General features: G+C 52.8%; 2 protein-coding genes and 1 non-coding gene across 4 annotated transcripts; 1 reads left to right on the top strand and 2 right to left on the bottom strand.

Annotated features, from left to right (window-relative positions):
- Window positions 1-263: 263 nt before the first annotated feature.
- KLHL35 (kelch like family member 35) lies at window positions 264-7,627 on the top strand. The gene is made up of 7 exons (XM_040964442.1): window positions 264-385; window positions 2,075-2,950; window positions 3,519-3,703; window positions 5,100-5,218; window positions 5,852-6,040; window positions 6,502-6,690; window positions 7,437-7,627. Exons 2-7 carry the CDS (start codon window positions 2,076-2,078, stop codon window positions 7,623-7,625), a joined length of 1,746 nt encoding a protein of 581 aa, XP_040820376.1. The 5' UTR covers window positions 264-385; window position 2,075; the 3' UTR covers window positions 7,626-7,627.
- A 1,061-nt stretch (window positions 7,628-8,688) lies between these two features.
- Window positions 8,689-17,187, bottom strand: RPS3 (ribosomal protein S3). Of its 2 annotated transcripts, none has more exons than XM_040964445.1 (7): window positions 17,128-17,187; window positions 16,366-16,496; window positions 16,128-16,221; window positions 15,491-15,585; window positions 13,913-14,100; window positions 13,298-13,494; window positions 8,689-8,699 (listed from the first exon to the last, which is right to left on the bottom strand). In XM_040964445.1, exons 1-6 carry the CDS (start codon window positions 17,155-17,157, stop codon window positions 13,301-13,303), a joined length of 732 nt encoding a protein of 243 aa, XP_040820379.1. In that variant the 5' UTR covers window positions 17,158-17,187; the 3' UTR covers window positions 8,689-8,699; window positions 13,298-13,300. The 2 variants fall into 2 exon arrangements, with proteins under 2 accessions (XP_040820379.1, XP_040820377.1); XM_040964443.1 differs by lacking the exon at window positions 8,689-8,699 and adding an exon at window positions 12,794-12,870 and having other exon boundaries at window positions 17,128-17,184.
- LOC121145541 lies at window positions 13,585-13,730 on the bottom strand. Its single transcript, XR_005882034.1, has one exon. It is a non-coding gene; the product is annotated as a small nucleolar RNA SNORD15 (small nucleolar RNA).
- Window positions 17,188-20,403: the final 3,216 nt, after the last annotated feature.

Raw genomic sequence — 20,403 nt, 5'->3', positions numbered from 1 at the left:
ACGTATCCATAGCCACACCCCACACAATTACACCCCATCTGCCCGGGCCAACATTGGGTTACCCCAATCCTAAGCCCATCAGACCCCGGAGTTGCATGCACACAATCTATCCAACACGTACTCCTACCTCCTCCCTCCCTCCCTCCTGGGGCTGGCCCAAGAGTGGAACAAAAGCCTGGCATCCCCCTCTGCCCCCCTTCCCATTCTGCTCTCCCCTCCCCCTGGAGTCCAGCCCCTTTGTCCTCTCAGCTGAGCTGCAGCATGAGTCTGGGCAGAGCACAGGGACATTAGAGCCTGGCCGGTCAGGGGTGTGTGTGGCAGGCACAGCCGGGGGAATCCCTGCAAGAGCAGCAGCTGCAGAGCACCTGGGAAAGGGCCTGGCCAGGTAAGCACCAGGTACTTCTGGGGCAGGGCTACCCTGGCTGTGTTATGTGTACTTGTGTGGTACGTGTGTCTAAAACAGGGGGATGGGATGGTTCAGTCAACTTCTACAGGCTGAGCCTGCATTGTGACCCTCAGCTGCAAGTGCCTAGACTTAGCCACCCTGGGAGGCTGTTCACCAAGCCCTACAGGGATTCCTGACCTTCCATGGGTCCTCTGGCCCCCAAACTGGGAACCCCCGCGGTGGAAACTGGTCTGATGCCCCTGTGTCCACAGCGTCTGGGGTAAATGGCAGTAGAACGAGCAAGAAAGCACTGCCACACTTCCTGGGAGGGAATGCCCGCCCTCCCTGCAGGAAGCCCCTGGTGCTGCAGGACACCCATGGGGAGGGTCAACTGCTAGGCTGATGACCCCTGCCCTTCCTGGGTCTCCAAGGAGCTGTCCCTAGGGCCAGCACAGAACAGAGGAGGAGGGGAGTGCTCTGATGACCCCGCTGACCCTCTCAGTTGACCTCAGGCTGCTGTCCCCAGACAGAGGCAGCCAGGCCTGCAGATCCTGGAGTCTGGCCAGCCCCTGCACTTGAACTCCCGAATCCATCAGGGTCTCATTGTTTGTGACACTGCCTACAGTGGTCCAGGCTGACCGCCCTTTCCAGGGCAACGATCTGGCCTGCCTGCAGGGGGAGCAGCAAAGCAGCCTGGATCAGAGCAGCTGCCTCCAGTCTGGGAGGTGTGCTAGCAGAGGCGATGGGTTCACCACAGCCAGTGGTAAGGTAAGCAGCAAGGGACAGCCGGCTGTGACTGCATCTACCAAGGCCGTACCTCTGGTCCTCGTAGCAAACCCCTGGCGGAAAGGCACACTGAGCCTTTCCCCGTGACAAAATAGAAAAAACCAGATGGACTCAGTCCAAAGACACATCTCACACAGAGGGAACGGCAGGATTAGGACCCCAATCTGGTCCCTAGAGAGTTTACTGTAGTTTCTGCCAGGTCCCGCCTTCAGGAAAACAAGAGAATGCCCCAGAAAAAGGGCAGCTGCCCATCCCGCTTGGTGCTCCACCCCTACCCTCTACCTCCCACCTTCAAAGAGGATGCACTTTACTCCATCCACTCCTAGCCCCTCGCCTAATCCCACCCACCCCTCCTTTTCAGCTTGAAGCTCCCCTCCCTCAGGGATGCCTCCCCTGTCTCTCCTCCAAATGGGTTTACCGTCCACCCCTCCACAGCTCCCCTAATATTCTACACTTCCCTTGAGACGCCTGCCAAGTCAGGAGTTCTGGAAGGTGAGAACCATGGCTGCCTTGTTTGCTGCCCGACACAGAAATGGCACTTGAGAACATACCTGTGAACAATCATCACTCGACTCTGCACAGGTGTTTCCTACCTGTATCTGCAGGTACCATCTGTGCCCTGCAGATGAAGATAGGAAACACCTTGGCGGGCAGGTCTGAAAAGCAGAATGCAATGTGCTGTTACCTTTGAGCAGGCGAGGGAGAACGAAGATACCACTGGGCCTAGACCCTGGGGTGGGCGGGTAGGCAGGCAAGCAGGTAGATAGGTAGGTACCAGACAGGCTGGGCCAGGATCGCAGGCCAAGGCAGGAAGGGCAAGTGATGGAAGCACGCATGGATGAGGCCTCCGCCGGTCCCCAGACAGTGTACTTCTGGTCCCTGTTTGTACTCTTTCCCCAGAAGGATGCGGGAGCTCCCAGGACGCGAGGAGACGGTGTCGGGCTGCACAGCTCCGTGCGCCGGGTCCTGCCACGCGCAGCGCCTACTGCAGTCCCTCAACGCCTTCCGGCGGAGCGGCACCCTCACCGATGTGGTGCTGCACGCTGGCGGCCGTGACTTCCCATGTCACCGCGCCGCGCTCAGCGCGGGCAGCACCTACTTCCGCAGCCTGTTCGCTGCCTCCGCCACGTCCAGGTATCCAGAGCGCAGCCCAGCCCTCGTGCCCGTGGAAGTACCTGGTGGCGGGCCTGCCGCGGCGGCGGTGCTGGGTGCCGTGCTCGACTACGTGTACGGCGCGGGCGTGCGGCTGCGCGCCGAGGACGAGGCGGCCGCCGTGCTGGCGCTGGCGGAGCGGCTGGGCGTGGCGGGCCTGCGCGACGTCTGCGCGCGCTTCCTCGAGGGCCGCCTGCGTGCGCACAACAGCCTGGCGCTGCGCCGCGTGGCCGCCGCCTTCTCCCTCGCGTCGCTGGCCGAGCGCTGCAGCCGTGTGCTGCGCCAGGCCTTCGCCGAGGTGGCGCGTCACGCAGACTTCCTGGAGCTGGGGCCGGACGAGGTGGCCGCGCTGCTGGCGGACCCCGCGCTGGGCGTGGCGCGCGAGGAGGCGGTGTTCGAAGCGGCCATGCGCTGGGTGCGCCACGACGCCCCGGCCCGCCGCGGCCAGCTGCCGCGCCTGCTGGAGCACGTGCGCTTGCCACTGCTGGCACCTGCGTATTTCGTGGAGAAGGTGGAGGCGGACGATCTGCTGCAGTCCTGCGGCGAGTGCCGACCGCTGCTGCTCGAAGCTCGCACCTGCTTCATCCTGGGCCGAGAGGCAGGATCACTGCGGGCGCGGCCACGCAGGTACAACCACAGCCCTCTTGCCCTTTGCTGTTTGTGTGGTTTCCAGCCACTCATTCCATTATTCTTCTGACCACATAGTTGCTTTTCTTGGTCCCGAGTCAGCAGTCCAGGGCGGGAGACGCAAGGAGGGCACACCTGGCACATGTTCTCTTGCCTACCCATCTGTCCAGGTCCCGATGCCTGCCCATGCAGGTCCTGTACTAGTGCATTCGGGAGTGTTGGAGAAGACCCTTATCCTCCAGCAACTCACAGATCAGTGAGGGACTTAAGTAGGTGGGTGCATGGGAAAAAGGAACAAATCTGTCCCTTGGCACACACACCTAGAGATGGGGTATGGAGCAGTCCAAGATGGTGTGCCACCCACAGGGAGACACTCAAGTCTTAGTACTTAAATCGGGCCGAATGCAGGACCTGCACCCAGCAGGGCTCCGGGAAGGCTCTGCCTCTGTAACTTGGATCTCAGAAGGATGCAGTGAGCCCTCCCTGGCTTCAGGGAAGTTACCAGGGTCCATCTGGGAACTGCAAGATGGGCACAGGCCAGCAGGCATCAGGCTTATTCTCACCCCAGGTTCATGGACCTGGCTGAAGTGATTGTGGTCATTGGTGGCTGTGACCGCAAGGGTCTCCTGCAGCTGCCTTTCGCTGACAGCTACCACCCAGAGAGCCGGCGCTGGACACCACTGCCCAGCCTGCCGGGCTACCCGCGCTCCGAGTTCGCTGCCTGTGCCCTCCGCAACGACATCTACATCTCAGGTGAGGGCACGATTCTGGTGGGCTGCTGGGAGCAGGGCTTTCCCCCCAAGGGCCCAGAGCTGGATATAGGCGTGATGCTACTCCTTAGCTGCCAAGACAGCCTGGTCAGCTTACTGGTGTTACCATGGAGTCCCCACTATAACTATGACTCCATTTAACATATGGGAGAACCCAGGCTCAGGGAGGCTAAAGTTCTCCTTATCTCAAAAAATGGCAGTGCAAGAAGACACACCATCTATTGATCCAAACACGCATGCCCTCCCCAATACCCAGAGGATGGAAACACAGTGCTTCCCTGGAGTGCTTTACCATGAGGCAGAGCTGGTTGGGGTACTCAAATGATGATCAGGGGGTCTGGCCTGGCTTCATGGGAAGAGCCAGATCTTGAATAAGGAAACAGCATAAGGCAGGCAGATGTGTGCATGAAGGAGTACCTGCCCCTAGGATGCACATGGAAGAGGTGTTACTGTAGTTGAGGCAGGAAGCATGGGGATGGGTCATTCCAAGTTTGGGGAGATTGCACTTGACAGTGAGGTGAGCTATAGGTGGAGCAGAATAAGCGAAGGAGGCTTCCGAGACCAACTGCACCACTGCTACCAGGCGATAACTGACCCAAGGCCACCTGCAGTCTCAGGGCAACATGCCAGGCCTCTGCTGGGTATCCCTGGGAATAGAGTGGGGTGCAGAGTAGATGTGGCTCAGCAGGAATATGTCCCCAAGCTGCTGACCCATGCTCTGAACAAGTGATGGGAAGCTCTGGGTGAAACCCCTTGAGGGCAGAGACCTAATGGACGAGGATGAGGAGCTGCTTTGGCTGGGTCCAGGGCTCAGGCAGAGTGGCACAGGCAGTTCTGCCCCAGTATGGGTAGGGAGCTCTAAGCCTGCATCCCAGTGCCTTAACCCACAGGGCGGGCTGTGTCCTTCAGCAGGCCCAGCAGGTCTGGTCTCTGCTCTGACCGGAAGCCCTGTGGCTTTCAGCAGTCAGTCCTGATATCTAAGCCTCACCTTGCTTTCCTGTAAGGAGACTGGAAGGAACTCTTTGGGTCACCTTGTACCTCTCCCAGGGACCAGGGCAGGCGTTCCTGCATCTCTGTGTCCAGTGCAGTTCTGCAGCCTGCCTCAGGGCCCCTCTGTACTTGTACCTTCTGAACGTTGTTCCCTCCTTGTTGCCCTGGGCACAGGGCCTGGCGGCCGGCGCTGGAACCCAGTGCAGAGCAGCAACTTCCTGCTCAGACCGTCAGTCCCCTCTCCACTCATCCTCACCTCCTGCTCAAAGCACACTGAGTCACAAACTCAGTCTTAGCACCAGCCAAGGGGGCAGTCCTTCCTCCTGTCTGCTCTCAGTTGTTCCTTTGGGTCTGGAGGCCCTTTCCATAGCTTCTTTTCTCATCCCTAGGAGGCCACATCAACAGCCGTGATGTGTGGATGTTTAGCTCCCATCTGCACACCTGGATCAGGGTGGCCTCACTGCACACGGGCAGGTGGAGGCACAAAATGGCGGTTGTGCAGGGACAGGTAGGGACTTGGAGCTGCTGCCCAGGAATGCAGGGCACCCATCTGTGCATGTCCTGGGGTGGGGGAGGTCCTTATCTAAGGCCACCTCTTTGTAAGAAGGGATGGGGGACAGGGTAAAAGGAAAAGGGACTTTTCCCAAGGTCATACAGTAACACTAATGCTAATAATAATAGCAGTTATGCGACAGTACGGCCTCCCAGTCAAAGGTGTGAGCCCTGGGCCAAATAATACGGTACAGGTTTGACCCTTGACTTGACCTTCAAAAAAAAAAAAACCTGCCTTTTATCTTTGCAAACTATAATTCAGAAATACAAACAAAAGTGCTTTTTGGATGCTATTAATAGAGGCAAATCCTTAATGAACTACCTGCTATTACTGTTAAGCAGTGTGGCGCCACCAGATGGCATTTCATGGATCTAATGTGAATTCAGTACATGTCCCAGAGATGGCTCTCATTATCTATGGCTAACCAGAGCACACTGGGCCTGGGAAGTGGTGGCAACACGGTTTGGGATGCCCTCACAGGTTGGTTCAGTCCTGAAGTTGGGAGTGGGATAGTTTCTCATCACAGACTGAGGCAGTGGGACTAAGTCAACCCCAATCCCATTCCCCTGTGGGTGTCCCTACTCACAGCTGTTTGCCGTGGGTGGCTTTGACGGCCTGCAGCGCCTGCACAGTGTGGAGCGTTATGACCCCTTTTCCAACACCTGGGCAGCTGCTGCACCCCTCCCAGAGGCCGTGAGTTCTGCGGCAGTGGCGACCTGCGCAGGCCAGCTCTATGTGATTGGAGGCGCAAGGCAGGATGGCGTGAACACAGACAAGGTAAGTGATGACCTGGGCGGGGAGACCTCAGCGGGTGAGAGGGCTTGGAGACAGGGCAAGGAGCCAGCACTTGCCTCTCACTTAATCCCATCACTAGTCACCTTCAGGTTCTGGGCAAGGAAATAAAATCAGGAAAATCACCTACAGGTTGCACAGGTCAGCAGCTCATCTAGACTTTAATGTTTTGGCTTTGAGGATGGGGTGCCGAGATGGACCTTGAAAGACAAGGCAGCTTCCCACAAGGGGAGAATAGGGCTGGAGACAGGACAGAGTAAGGTGCAGAGCCCCTGGGGACAAGGACAGTGGGGTCTCTTCTGCCTTCCTGGCCAAGCTCAGGTCTGGTGAACAATGACAGTTGTGGTGAATGTGTGTCCTGGTAACAGAGGTGGCAGGGAGCAGGGAGCAGGCAGCAGGGCGATGGGGACTGAGGCCTCAGTGCTGCCATGGTTCCTGCTCCTCAGGTGCAGTGCTTTAACCTCAAGGAGGACCAGTGGAGCCTGCGGTCACCAGCGCCCTTCTCTCAGAGGTGCCTGGAGGCTGTGTCCCTGGAGGATACCATCTACGTGGTGGGCGGCCTCATGAGCAAAATCTTCACCTATAACCCTGGCACAGATGTCTGGGGGGAGGCAGCTGTTCTTCCCAGCCCCGTGGTAAGTGGAGGCCATGGGGTAGGGCACAGGGCCTGGCACTGGTTCCATTCAAGAGTGAAACTCACTCCCCAGGGAAGCTCTGACACTCCTGCACAGAGTTCTGTCCTCAGAGGATCATCACCCTGCATTTCATAGATGACAAGACGGCCTTGGAGAGGTTGGTCCATAGCCATCTTCGGCCACACTGGAGCAGTTTAGATCCCAGCTCCATGCTATCACTTGGATTGGGGAGTCTGGTCCCATGACCCTGTATTTCCTACTGCCTAAAGGCCACAGCTGGTGGCTGAGGCAGAAAGTGGGAACAGTGGCTATCAGAGGGGAGGCCCCATCCTGGAAACTACCCCCCTTGAAACATGAGAGAAACCAGTGGCTGTCCAGTCCTGAGATCTGTGGTGTCTCAGGTGTGTGTATGTGCACACACATTGCCTGCTGTCAGTATGCTCACAGCACCCCAAGCACTGGTGATTCTGTGTCACCCTGTCAGGTGGGGAGGACATTCTGCTAAGAAGGTACTGCAGTTACTCTTCTCACCTCACAGGTGACACCAAGGTCCAGAGAGGCCAAAGGGAAGGCCCCATTACTTAGCAAGGGTCCAGCTAGACCTTGAACTCAGGTCTGTCCCATTTCCTGCCTCTGTGCCAGCCAGACTGCCTGTTCAATCTGCACAGTTCTCTTAGCCAGTCTGGCCAGGGTAGGACAAGGGAAGCCCATGTTGAAGCTAAACTGTCTTTGCCTTTGTTCCCCAGGAGAGCTGCGGCCTTACTGTGTGTGACGGGAAGGTGCATATCCTAGGCGGGCGGGATGACCGCGGGGAAAGCAGCGACAGAGTCTTCACCTTTGACCCCAGCAGTGGGCAGGTAGAGGCCCAGCCAGCCCTGCAGCGCTGCACCAGTTCCCACGGCTGTGTCACAGTCCTCCAGAGCCTAAGCAGGTGACTGCACCACATTCAGCTCCTCTTCTGGCACAGCCATGTAAGCCAGTTCTGAAAACACTGCCCTTCTTGTGGAAATAAAACCTCATGCAAAGGTTGAGTCTGTGTTCCACTCCAGGGCGGCTCCCGGTTTTTGCTCCTTACAAAGCACCTGTATCCTGCCAGTCTGTGTGGACTGCTGCAAGAATAGAACTTAGGACTTTACTTCACTCCCTGCTTGTGGCTAGAGAAGGCAGTTGAGGATGGCCCAAGGTCTTGGGACCCTGCATCAGAAGCTCCTAGCTTTATCACTTCAGATCTACCCATTGATGTCACTTGAGGAGTGAACCAACAGAAAGATCTCTCTCTCTCTCCCCTCTATGTAAACCTGATTTCCCAATAAAAATAAATCTTTTAAAAAAAAGAAAAGAAAAAATGAGCCATTTCAGGCAGAGAAAAAAATTAAGCCAACAGGGACGGGATCTTTGCTCCTATCCCTGAGGTTAATAAACAAACAGTGACAAATGCTTCTGCAGGCTCTCTCTTCCCACTTGCCTCACAGGGATAAGCACTACACTTGACATGCTGGAAGAACCATGCCTGGAACTCACTATTCCTCCGTGTTCTACAGATGAGGACCTGCCTCACTCATGTCAGAAAAATGACAAGAACTGCCCATGCGCCCTGCTGGCCTGGGTGGTCTTTCTAAAGTGCACTCTCCAAATCAAACACCTAGCAACAACTTTAAAACCAGGAAACCAGAGACAGAAGTACAGGCTTCTAAACAAGCAAACACATCAAGAGCTATAGAACAGACATGCAAATTCAAGTTCCTTTTGGGATTGCAAATTAGGGCTCCTTTTGTAAGCCAGGTCCAGGTGGAACCCCTTCTCCATGGAAGCTAAAGCAACACAACAACAAAAAAACTGATGTGGACCCAGCACTGTAGCCTAGCAACTAAAGTCCTCACCTCATACACACCGGGATCCCACATGGGCGCTGGTTCTAATCCCTGTGGCCCCACTCCCACCCAGCTCCCTGCTTGTGGCCTGGGAAAGCAGTCAAGGATGGTCCAAGGCTATGGGAAACCTGGAAGAGGCTCCAGGATCCTGATCAGCTCAGCTCCAGGCGTTGCAATCACTTAGGGAGTAAATCAGCAGACAGAAGATTTTCCTCTCTGTATATCTGACTTTCCAATAAAAATAAATCTTAAAAAACAACAAACAAAACAACTGTGGTGTGACCCAGAGCAGACATGGGGTAGAGGCTGCCAGACCTGGGGACCCAATCACCCAACTTTCATACTCCATAGCAGGTTCTGTTGTGGGTACAGCTGACCTTTCCTGTCTCAAGGAACGTGCTTTGAGTATGTCAGGGGAGCCTACACATGTTACATGCGAAGGCCTGGTCATGCTGAGTGACAGAGGGATGGTAAAGAGAAGGCACTAAAGGGAAAACAGCAACTCCAGGCTGGGCTTCAGGTGAGCTCAGGCTGACAGAGCAGGGCAGGATGCCAACACCTGGACAGGAGTACTGAGGGCACAGTACCGGGGAAAACGGGGCATTCTGCAGGCAATCTACCCTCCTGTAGCCTGGGCAAGTCATCTCTCTTTGGGCTGGGGATCCATGCTGCTCCCTTCCCCCTGCTGCCATTATCAGCCATGTCCAGATGGCCACAGCATCCCTAATCTGGGATAATCAGGGAGTCGGGGCTTTGTGCCAGGCTGTGAAGGGCCAGCCCCAGCTGGAGGGGCCATGCAGACCAGGCCCTGGGGCGTTAGACGGGGAGGGTGTCAGGAGGAAGACAGGAGTAGATGACAGCTCTTCAAAAGGCAATCAGTGCAAATGAAGAGAAGCTGCAGATGGGGTCTGGCCAGCTCTGCTAGCTTCCCCTCAAGAGACCTTTGTCCCCCACCTCTCCTTTGAGCCTATACCCCATCCAGGAGATTTATGTTGCTGTGGACACAACAGGGACTTAGAATGAGAGGGAGGTGTGGAGTTGCATGCATATGTCTAAAGTTCCTGGGCTGGCAAGGACAGGACTCCAGCCAGGCCCAGCTGACTTGGCTGTGTTTTCTGACAGAGCAGGACGTGTGTTGTAACACAAGGCTGTCACATGGATGCTCCAGTCTCCACCCTGGGAAATCTCGGCCTTCTGGGATAGCTATCATCCCTGCCCTTGGAGGCCTGCAACTAGGAAACATGGTCGCAGGAAAATAAGCAATGATACTGCACATTTTCATCTCCCAGAATGAGGTCCCTCAGGAGAGGGTCCACTGCACATCAGACCCCTGGCCACCTCCTGCATGGGAGGGGTAGCTACCCAGACCACAGGGTTTATAATTTAACAGAAGACGCCACAGACCGAGTTTAGCCATCTGTGAGGACTATTTTAGTCTCTTTTCAGTGGTCTTCAAAAAAAAAAAAACAAACCTTTACTACAGATTAAACATACGACTGTCTTGCTATTGCCACATGGGGTCATAGTGCTTTGCACTGTCTCCTGGCACCCAAAAGGTCCAGCTTTTCTGTTTCCAAGTACCAAGGGCTGCAGGATACTGTGTTCTGGGTGGACAGGAAGAACCCATCACAGTAGCTGTCCCTGGTTCAGCCCAGGTGAGATGTGGGCTTCCAACATGAGTGGAAAGGTACAGCCTGCTCTTCCCCTTGGACCTATCCCTCCACTCGAAGGAGCTTAAGTACAACCTCTTGTACTTAACAAGAAGCCACTGGCTTCTTCATGGCTTGCTGACAACTACCCTGAGGGTCTCTCCTTACCATAAGGACACCTGCCCTTTCTGATCAGGACCCCATTTTCACAACCCGATTAAAAATTTCCTCCTGAAAGGATCTTCCTGTAAACAGCTACTTTAAAGGGTGAGGCTTCAACCTATAAACTTTGAGGGACACAATTTAGTTCTTCCTAGGCAGACAGATCAAGGCAGGTGTCAAAAGCAAACTCCAGGTCTGTCACTAGGGCACAGGCAGAGTACACAGCAGGCCAACAGCACACAGGGAAGTGGTGAGGGAGAGGAGCTGTCCTTGTTTGGCACTTTGAAGGGTACAGCAGGTGGGCTTTACCTCTACTTATCTGCACAGGCAAAACATTATCGAGGACCACTGGATGGCTGTAGGTCACTGGCACGGTGGGAGCGCTTTATCTTGAGCCGCCCCCCCCCAGCCAGCAGCCCTCCACCACCATCTTCCCTAAGTTTCATGTGGGAAACGGACCACTCAGCTTCTGCTCTGGCTCCAAAAATAATGCCATTTCATCAGGAAACAGGTTCTTTAAGATGCAATTAAGAACCATCAAGATAACTTCTGAAGGGGTTGTGGCTGGGGTGACACAGAGGGGCTATAAGGTGAACTGCATTTAGCAGGCAGCTCTCACCCAAGCTCTACATTTGTCTTGTATAGATTTCTGAAAGGATTTGTTAGACCAACTCCCAAACTTCTTTAGACTGAGACTTGCTTTTCATGGTCACAGGAATGTTTCATAACTCATCAAGCTACAACCTACTAATCATTTCCATACTTTCCTGTCACAAGTCCGTTACTACTGAAGTAATTTCCTTTGTTACAGCACCATCTGGTGGAACATTAGTAACATCCCACTTTCCAATTTCAAGTGTAAAACTGAATATAGAAAACCCATTAGACAAGCAATTTAAATCACCTTAACTAATACACCACACTAAGATCTTATGTGGGGCCAAGACTGTTGTAAGCTGTTTCTAGCACCCAGGACTGTGAATATTCAAATCAACTGAACTAACCCACAAGTTCAGAAGTATAGGAAGCAGCCTTACAAAGACTAATATCTTAGACTTTTAGTTCCTATGGCAAACAACAGCTTGACAGCTGCTTCTATTAGATCTGGGAGATGAGCTGGGGCGCGGGCCAGCAGAACCAGCCATTCACCTGACAGTCACTGTGAGGGCTCAGCATTCCCAGAGACCTTTTATTAGTCTGATAGAAGGCCTGTTCCTGGAATGGGTGAAGTCAAACTGTGGGCAATAAAGACGCAGTTTTATTGAAGGTCGGTTTTAAACAGAACTCAATCTTTGTTCTGAAGAGTTTCATAACAAATGAAACACATTTACATGCATTTAAACAGAGGCTCCATAAAATGAAGCAGTTGGCACTTCAGCAGGGGAGATTCTGCCACCCATGGGAGCACTAGACCCCACTCCCTAGTAACGCCACAATAGTCAACAGCATAAAGACAAAATGGTGGGCCCAGCACAGGTGGCCTAGTGGCTAAGGTCCTCACTTTGCACGTGCTAGGATCCCATATGGGTGCTGCTTCTAATACCAGCAGCCCTGCTTCCCATCCAGCTCACTGCTTGTGGCCTGGGAAAGCAGTCAAGGACAGTCCAAAGCCTTGGGACCCTGCACCTATGAGGGAGATCCAGAAAAGGCTCTGGGCTTCTGGCTTTGGATTAAAGCAGTTCCAACCATTGCAGCCACCTGAGTGAATCAACAGACGAAAGATCTTCCTCTCCTCCATATCTGACTTATCAATAAAAAATTTAAAAATGACTTAGTGGTCCTGCATCCTGGCCCAATCCTTGCCAGCTACCATCACGTAGGACTATCCCCTTGCACATCAGTCCTACAGGATTCCCAAGCCAACTTGTCCCCTTTTAAGTTCTCAATAAACTATTCAACCTCTTGAAAAGTACAAACATTGGCCAAAAATGAAAAACCCAAAACCTTGACAGATGAACTATTCTTTACAGAACAATGGCAATTAACACAGGACCTAGGAATGTAGATCCTAAAGACAGTATAAAGCTTTATACTGTGTAGGCATATGTACTTCTGAGCTGAAGTTTGTCACCAAAGCCAAATCCCCTTTGAGCTCAGATGCAGGATTACTCGAGTTTGCATAGGACACAAACATTACCATCATACGTACTTTCCATGTGCAAGACAAAACCTTACACATCAGGAAAACAGCACAAGGGAAGGTCCTCTTCTAAACCCACTATCCTGAACCGGAAGACAACCCCAGTGCTGCTAACCAAGAGCCTTCATTTCACTGAATGACCACATGTAGAATTATTCCCCATTAGCTCTGCCTGGGTCCTCCCACTGCGCTCTTGCAAATACAAGAATGGGTCCAACAGGGTAAATAACGTCCACAGACCAACACCCTCCTCAGGCTTGAAGAGTGGCCTTCTAGTCAGGTTTTGTCTTTGTGCAAGACTTTATTAAAGATCTGTTACAAAGTATCATCCAAACGCCATACAGCTGCCAAGGAGACCCTGAAACCAAAATAAAGCACAACAGAGTAAGAGAAGCCATCTGAGTATTAGGTTTCTTCATCTACCAAAAAGATACACTTAGTCCCACTTATAGCTTGCCTGAAAATTAACAGTAAGTTACAGAGAGCACCCGGAAACAAAAACTCCCAATGTGCTGGGCATAGGTGGCTTGGAACTGCCACTTTCAGTACACAAAGGGACAAAAAATTATTACCTAAGTAGCAGGACCTAATTACTACAGAGTGCTTTAAAAGAATTTCAGTAAAGGAGCCGTTTCAAGCTCTGTAACCTAAACAGGAACTCCTAACAGAGGCAGATGCTATCTAACAGAACGATGGACTAAATGAACTCCAACCTGGATTTTCCCGTAAGAAACAAACATAATCCAATTGTTATTCTCAAGTGCCAAGTGTCCCTGGAGACATACCTGTTAAGCTGTGGGGACTGGCTGGGGCATAGCAGGCGGCTCTGGCTTCCCACCCTTCTGCTCTGAGATGGGGGTGGTGGGCAGGATCTCATCTTTGGGTTCCACAATGCTCACGTGGTCAGGCAGGGGCTTCTTAGGACCAATCTTGCCACTTGGGTCCCAGGGCAGCATGATCTTCACTTTGATGCCCAGCACACCTAGGAAGCAGCACAATCTGGACCTTACTGGAGTTTTACCAACCCTCACTGAACAGAAGGCAATTTACCAAAAAACCCTGGATTCTGGTCCCTTCTCAGACAAATGCCTCTAAATCAATCACTGAACAGGGCACTTGTGCAAAAGGTACCCATGCACAGCACCACAGAACATGGCACTGACAAGGACCAAGAGCAGGATGTGACCTTTCTGACTCGTCATCGTGTCATCACCGAAGGGCACACAGATGGCTAAAACAAGAACTAAGCAACTTGTTGATCTCGCTCATCAGCAATGTCAATTCCTGCAGTTCAAGGCAAGTTGGCAATAAACCCTGGCTACTTTCAAGGTGAGTTTCCCTGAAACTCTTCCAACACCCAGTCACGAACACCCCTGCCCCAAGCATTCTCAGTGGCTCACCCTGTCTGAGTAGCACGTGGCGAACAGCTGTGTCGACATAGTAGTTCACGGGGTCCCCACTGTGGATCATCAGGCCATCCACAAACTTCATGGACTTGGCCCTTTGTCCTCGGAGCTTCCCAGAGACCACAACCTCACAGCCCTTGGCTCCGCTCTCCATGATGAATCGCAGCACACCATAGCAGGCCCTTAGGAAGAACAGGGAGAGAAACGGGGTTACTAGCCAAGACAGAAAATATTCCACAAATTAGAAATGTTTTCACTATCCCTTTAATGGAGATTAACTTTGATAAGAGCCTGACTATAAAAACCAGCTGTGCTTTCCTCTTCCTATACCTGAGGCTAATCTTCCCAGGAAATGCCAGTGCTTGTTAACCTCAGCAAGTCAACCCAGACTTCAAAATTAAAAAAAAAAAGGTTCCCTATCCCCTGGAGTAGCCAAAGTTGAGAAATACTTAGAAGCTTTACACACTCTGTCACTTAGCAGTTTCCTTAACTACTCTTGGGGCCCTGCAGCCCATATTAGTACCAGGGATCCCAACTTGCTTCCCATACAGACACCTCTTGTACTGGCACAAGTTTTGCGTCTTGGCTGCTTCACTTCCTTTTCAATTCCCTGCTAATATAACCGGGGAAGGAGCAGAAGATTGACCAAGTACTTGGGCCTGTCGTCTATATCAGAAACCCAGCTGAAGTTCCTGGCTCCTGGTTTCAGCCTGGGATAGAAGCAGCCGTTGCAGCCACTGGGGAAGTAAGCAGGGCCAACGCCTTGCCCTGCTGTGCCTCTCAAAATTCAGCAACTTGTTTAAGTCTCAGAAATTCTAACTCAAAATATCCATGTGCACAAAATTTACACAGCAGAACTTAAGTGACCGCTGAGCCATCCTCCCAATTCAACAGATGTGAGGTGAAAATGTTTATTTCTTAGCAAATTCCCAGATGGCAATATTAACCCAGAAACCAAATTTTGAGAACTCCTGTTACAGGTAGAACCAGCCTTCAACCCATGTAAGCCTGTAACACACCTGGCAAGTCTGCTAAATAATCCCAGTGCTCTACATGCTGATGAAATTCCAAAACACCCAGGCAAGGCATTCCAACTACTTCAGAGAACAGCCAATCAAAACCTTGCTGGCAAGCCTAACTGTGTAGGCACCGAATTCCATCACTATCTACACACAGCCCACAGAATTATTCATCCCAATTTTAAGTTCTCTCATCAGGAATGCTTTCCCTTCTTACAGTTGTCAACTGGAGTAAGTCACTGATGGGTCACTCTGCCTTCTCCCCCACTAAAGTTCCCACCCAGGATACTTCAACCTTATCCAAGGACCAAGGTGACCTGGCCCCTCCTTGGACATTTTTCTTTCTGCTCTACACCAAAAAAACTTCTCCAACTCCCAGGATTTTGCTTCCTCGCCGGTCTTCCCAATCTTAATTCAGCAAAAGCACAAAGAAAGTAACAGTACTCTTTAACTCCTGACTAGCAGATTCTGCCACAACAGAGTTCAGGTGCTAAATTAACAGACGGCACACAACACATTCTGCTGCACGGTCAGGAGGCCCCAACACACTTACCTCCGCACAGCAAGCCCTCCCAGGAGTTTGTAGCGCAGGGATTCTGCCTGGGCAATGGCACACAGGCCTCTCGTGGCCACCTTTTCAGCATACAGCTTTAAAGGAACCAAAGCACACGGTCACCTTCACCCCATTTTCAATGATGAGCGTTCCTACATTCCATATACAAAACAATGGTGCAGGGTTTGCAGAAATTGGGATTCAAAGCTAAGCTCGTTTCAGTGCAAATATTTTTGAAATGCATGCATGAACAGTCATAAAAAAATAAATTATTTTTTAATTCCAGTTTCCTAAAACCCTCCTGAATTCTATCATAATAGCCTCCTTCAAGCAGAACACTTCTGCTGCCCACATGTGGAACAGACACAAGCCCACCAAAGCCCTGTGGCTCCTCCTACAGCCAAAGCAGGGAGACCAATGGCCCAGCAGGACCCGCTGTGTCATGTGTGTTATAACCCTAGTTATGCACAAAACCCTTAACCACCAGAATTGAGCTCAAGAGGGCTGGAAAACCAAGCCCGCTGCTTACTGAGAACTTCAGCCAATACTAGCCCCAACTGTAATACCCACTTGTGACTCAGAGAGGGGAAGCACCATTCCATATCCATAACCCCTGGCCTGAGGGAGGACCACTCACCTCCACACTGCCCTCGGGGAAGCCAAACCGCTTCTGCACAACCGCGGTCAACTCCCGGATTCGCCGGCCCTTCTCGCCAAGCACGTTCTGCGTCCTGCGGGCACAGAGACCACCGATGCCGACCCTCACAACATCCTAGGCCAAAACTTGCCTAGGGTATGTGGGCAGAGCAACCCATGCACTTGCGATAATGCATGCAGCCGAACCCCCTCACTCAACGAGATTCTTTTCTTCTTACCTGGTGGCTAAAATAATGATTTCTGTCCTGGTTGGCGTCACTCGGACCTCCACTCCGGAGTAGCCATCTTCAGCCAGCTCGCGGGTCAGGAACTCGTTCAGCTCGGCTTTGAAGATGCCATCGGCTACGAACTGACAAAAAAAACAAAGGTGAGAGTCACGTTTCCCTGGTCCCCCGCAAGCTCCTCCATGCCGTCAGCCCTGCAAGGCCCGCTCCTACAGGGACGCCGCAGCCATTCTCAGACAAATGCCTCGAGGTCATCTTCGGGAAGGTCCTCTCCCGGGGTCGCAGAACGCCAACCCCGGAGAAGAGAGCACGCCCCGGTCAGCCTCGTCATCGCCTCCTCACAGAAGAGCTGAGCGTTCACAGGGGAGACCCCGCCGGGGCCCCCGGTCCCGGCTCCCCGCCCGCACGCGGGACTCGAACCCGCGATGTGTGTCACACGCAGCGTCTTCCAGACCCTACACACGGCCCGACAAAGCCTCACAAGCGCCATCTCGGGGACAGTGGAGTCGCCCCATGCTCATCCCGGCACTCTGTCCAGTTCCTAGTCTTTCTCCGCTCCCGGCCACACTAGCCCGCGCTCGCCCGGCGCCGGGCCCAGCACGTAATCCGCCGCCATCCGCGGCCCCACGGCAACATCAGGCGGCCCAGGCCACGTCCCAAGAAAGAACAAGGGGTCGCATCTCTCGCGCCTGCAGCTCCGCAATCCCCGAACCCCACGGCATGGCAGTTCCCCGGACTCGGGATCCAGAACCTCACCTTTCTCTTCTTAGAGATCTGCACCGCCATCTTGACGCCGCTCGCAGCCGAAAGGAAAGGAAGTAACTCGCTGGCGGAAATGGGTATAAACGGCTCGGCGCGATGACGAAAAAGCGCGCGCGTCGACGACTGCGAGCGCTCATGGGAAATGTAGTTTTAACTCAATAGAGCACCTGTAGTTCAGAACTACAAGGCAGTCCTAGCCTCCAGGTCTCTACTTATAAAAATGAGGAAGAAGAGGCACAAAGATACAGCAAGAGTTTGACCAGCGTGGAACCCTAGTGGGAACTAAGCACAAGGGCCAGGGAAGGGAAAAAGAAGTGAATGTGGGTGAGCATTTAAGCCCTACTTTATTATTATTATTATTATTATTATTATTAAAAGATCTTCCATCCATTGGTTCACTCCCCAAATGGCCACAACAACACAGGTGAGCCGAATCAAAGCCAGGAGCCAGGAGCTTCTTTCTGGTCTCCCACACGGGTACAGGGGTCCAAGATTTTGGGCTGTCCTTGATTGCTATCCCAGGCCTTAAGTCTTACTTTAAGATGCAGGTTAAGTTATGTACCTCCCACGTAGCAGTGCTGGGTGTGGTATCTAACTCCAGCTTCCTGGTAAGAGAAGCCCTGTGAGGCAGCAGGAATGGCTCCAGTGGTGGCTCCTGCCGTTCACGTGGGAGTCTAGACGAGTTCCCAGTTTCTAGCTTTGGTGGATCTGGGCCCAACTGCTGCAGGCCTTTGGAGAATAAACCAGTGGATGGAAAGTCTTCCTATTTTGTTCTGTGTGTGTCTTTCTTAAAGAAGTGGATGAACCAAAAATCAAAGGTAAGATAAGTCCCAAATGAACGGGTTCAGCCTGCCTGGGAAAGCAGCAGAGAGGATGGCTCAAGTCCTTGGTTGTCTGCAAGCACAGGGAGACCCGAAAGAGGCGCCTGGCTGCCTGGTTTCACACTGGCTCAGCTGTGGCCAATGCAGCCAGTTGAGGAGTGAGCAAACAAATCTGTCTCTCCCTTTCTCTCTCTGTATACTCTTCCTTTCAAATACATAAATAAGAAATTAAAATAAGACCCAGCGCGATAGTATAGCAGTTGAAGTCATCACCTTGAATGGGCCAGGATCCCATATGGTCACCGGTTCTAATCCCAGCTGCTCCACTTCCCATCCAGCTCCCTGCCTGTGGCCTGGGAGAGCAATTGAGGATGGCCCAAAGCCTTGGTACCCTACACCCAAGTGGGAGACCTGGAAGAAGCTCCTGGCTCCTGGCTTCGGATTGGCTTAGCTCCAGCTGTTGCGGCCGCTTGGGGAGTGAATCATCAGATGCAAGATTTTCCTCTCTGTCTTTCCTCCTCTCTGTATATCTGATTTTGTAATAAAAATAAATAAATCTTTAAAAAATTAAAATAAAACTTTGTTCTGTTTGTGTGTGCTTTTTTCACATCACTTTTGGAAAAATCTCATGTTTGTGGCTCTTTTTTAAGAAAGACATTTATTTTTATTTGAAAGGCAGAGTTACAGAGAGGAGAGACCTTCCATCCACTGGTTCAGAGCTTAAATGGCTACAGGCTGGGACTGTGCTGGTTGGAAGCCAGGAGAGCAAGGAGCTAGATCAGAAGTAGAGCAGCCAAGACTTGAACCAGAGTGTATATAAGACATTGCAGGCAGTAACTTTCTATGCCACAATGCCAGCCTTTCAGAAGTGAGATTCTGCTTAGCCGGGTTCCTGGGGCCCAGTATGGCACGGAGACTCAGTCTGAGGAAGGGCAGGAGCCTGGGTAAGGGGAGCGCAGGTTTGTTTCTGCTGATCTGAAGTCAGGGAGATGAGACCGCCTTGGCCTGCTTGTTCACACACACACACACACGCACACACGCCTCATCCACCCACTGAGACCAAGGTTCAGGGAATGACAAGAAGCGAGCTGGTGAGTGCAAACACAGTCTCAAGCAGCTTTTCCTGAGCAAGCTGCCTGTATGGTTGCTAATCTGCAAATGTGGTCTTTACAGCGGTCCAACACACCTTCTGGATGCTACCGTAAAGCATCAGCTGTAGAGCAGCAGCAGCACTGGGCCTGCTGCCTCCCTGCCCGAGGGCCAGCCCACAGCCGCCAGGCGTGGACCGGAGGCAGAAACAGGGAGTGGGTCCTCCATCCAGGTGCTCCATGTGTGTAGCAGGGACTCGGCCACTTGAGCTGCCCCCGCTGTTGCCCAGGGTGTGCATTAACAGGAAGCTGAAGTCAGGAGCTGGAACTGTGTAACCAACCCAGGTACCCCCGCCCCCTCCCGCTCCAAGCATCTTGATTCTTGGACCAATCATCTGCACCCTGCTCCCACCTAGGATTATTCATTCAACACAGACCCCAGGGAACCCAAAGCCCTCAGTTTCTCCAGCGGGCTAGCAAGAGGACCTTCCCTGGACCCAGGAAGGCCAGCGGCGAGAGGACAGTCCAGGGGCCACGCTGTCGGACACCTTTTGAAGGGAGCGCAGCGGGGACAGGTGTGTGCCGCCTTTCCTAGGCGGGCTCTTCCTGGCGCGCGTTTCTGCGCCCTCCGGTGGCCGTGGCCGACAGACGCCTCGTCGCGGGCTTTCCCAGAAACTGCGGGGCGCTTCCCGCCCTCAGGTGAGCCCCTTTAGGGGATCTGAGAGCAAGAAGGGATAGGCCGGGCTGCAAGAGGGGAGCCTCCGAGCATGCCACCGCGTCCTCCGCTGGGGTGATGAGCCAGGGCTGCCAACTGCCCCACTGCCTGCCCAAGTCAAAGCCGCCTGTCGATGCCCTGGTTAGCACGGGGCCTAGGCAGCAGAGGGCGCTCTGTTTTTAGATTTACTTTTCGTTTCTCTAAGCGAGAGAGCCAAGAGCAAGAGTTTCTACAAACGACTGAAAACAGAAACCTGGATCTCCATCTGGGTCTCCCACGTGGATGGTACCGGCCCAAACATTTGGCCATTCTCTGCTGGCTTCCCAGGCACATTAGCAAGAGTTGGAGCAGGAGCAGAGCGGGCAGGACTTGAACCCAAGATTCTGATGTAAGATGCTAGCATCACAAGCTGAGGTTTAACTTGCCAGCTGGGGATCCGGGTTTCTTTTGTGCCCTTTGAGTGTTGTGGAACTTTAAGCTGGGAAGATTTTATACCTAAGTTTAAATAAACTTGGAAAGGCTGTAATTTCTGGCATTATCATTCTATCAAACCTTTAAGGCAGTTAGTCACTCTTCAAGTACTGGATCTGTAAGAGTGTAACTGTCACAGTGGCTTGCTACCCATAATTAACTACTGAAGACATTT

The sequence above is a fragment of the Ochotona curzoniae genome, unplaced genomic scaffold, assembly GCF_017591425.1.
Source record: "Ochotona curzoniae isolate NIBS_2020 unplaced genomic scaffold, NIBS_Ocur_1.0 scaffold_3223, whole genome shotgun sequence".
NCBI classification, from domain to species: domain Eukaryota; kingdom Metazoa; phylum Chordata; class Mammalia; order Lagomorpha; family Ochotonidae; genus Ochotona; species Ochotona curzoniae.
The sequence above is the reverse complement of the archived record's forward strand: the minus strand, read 5'-3'. Positions and strand labels throughout refer to the sequence as shown.

Bases quoted from the DNA above. Each gene is read 5' to 3' on its own strand.
- KLHL35 (XM_040964442.1), top strand. From the start codon at position 2,076: ATGCGGGAGCTCCCAGGACGCGAGGAGACGGTGTCGGGCTGCACAGCT. The intron at 2,951-3,518 runs GTACAACCACAG...TTCTCACCCCAG, and splicing joins CTGCGGGCGCGGCCACGCAG to GTTCATGGACCTGGCTGAAG. The intron at 5,219-5,851 runs GTAGGGACTTGG...CCCTACTCACAG, and splicing joins TGGCGGTTGTGCAGGGACAG to CTGTTTGCCGTGGGTGGCTT.
- RPS3 (XM_040964445.1), bottom strand. From the start codon at position 17,157: ATGGCGGTGCAGATCTCTAAGAAGAGAAAG. The intron at 16,222-16,365 runs GTAAGAAGAAAA...CTGTGCCCGCAG, and splicing joins ATCATTATTTTAGCCACCAG to GACGCAGAACGTGCTTGGCG. The intron at 15,586-16,127 runs GTGAGTGGTCCT...GTTCCTTTAAAG, and splicing joins TCCCCGAGGGCAGTGTGGAG to CTGTATGCTGAAAAGGTGGC.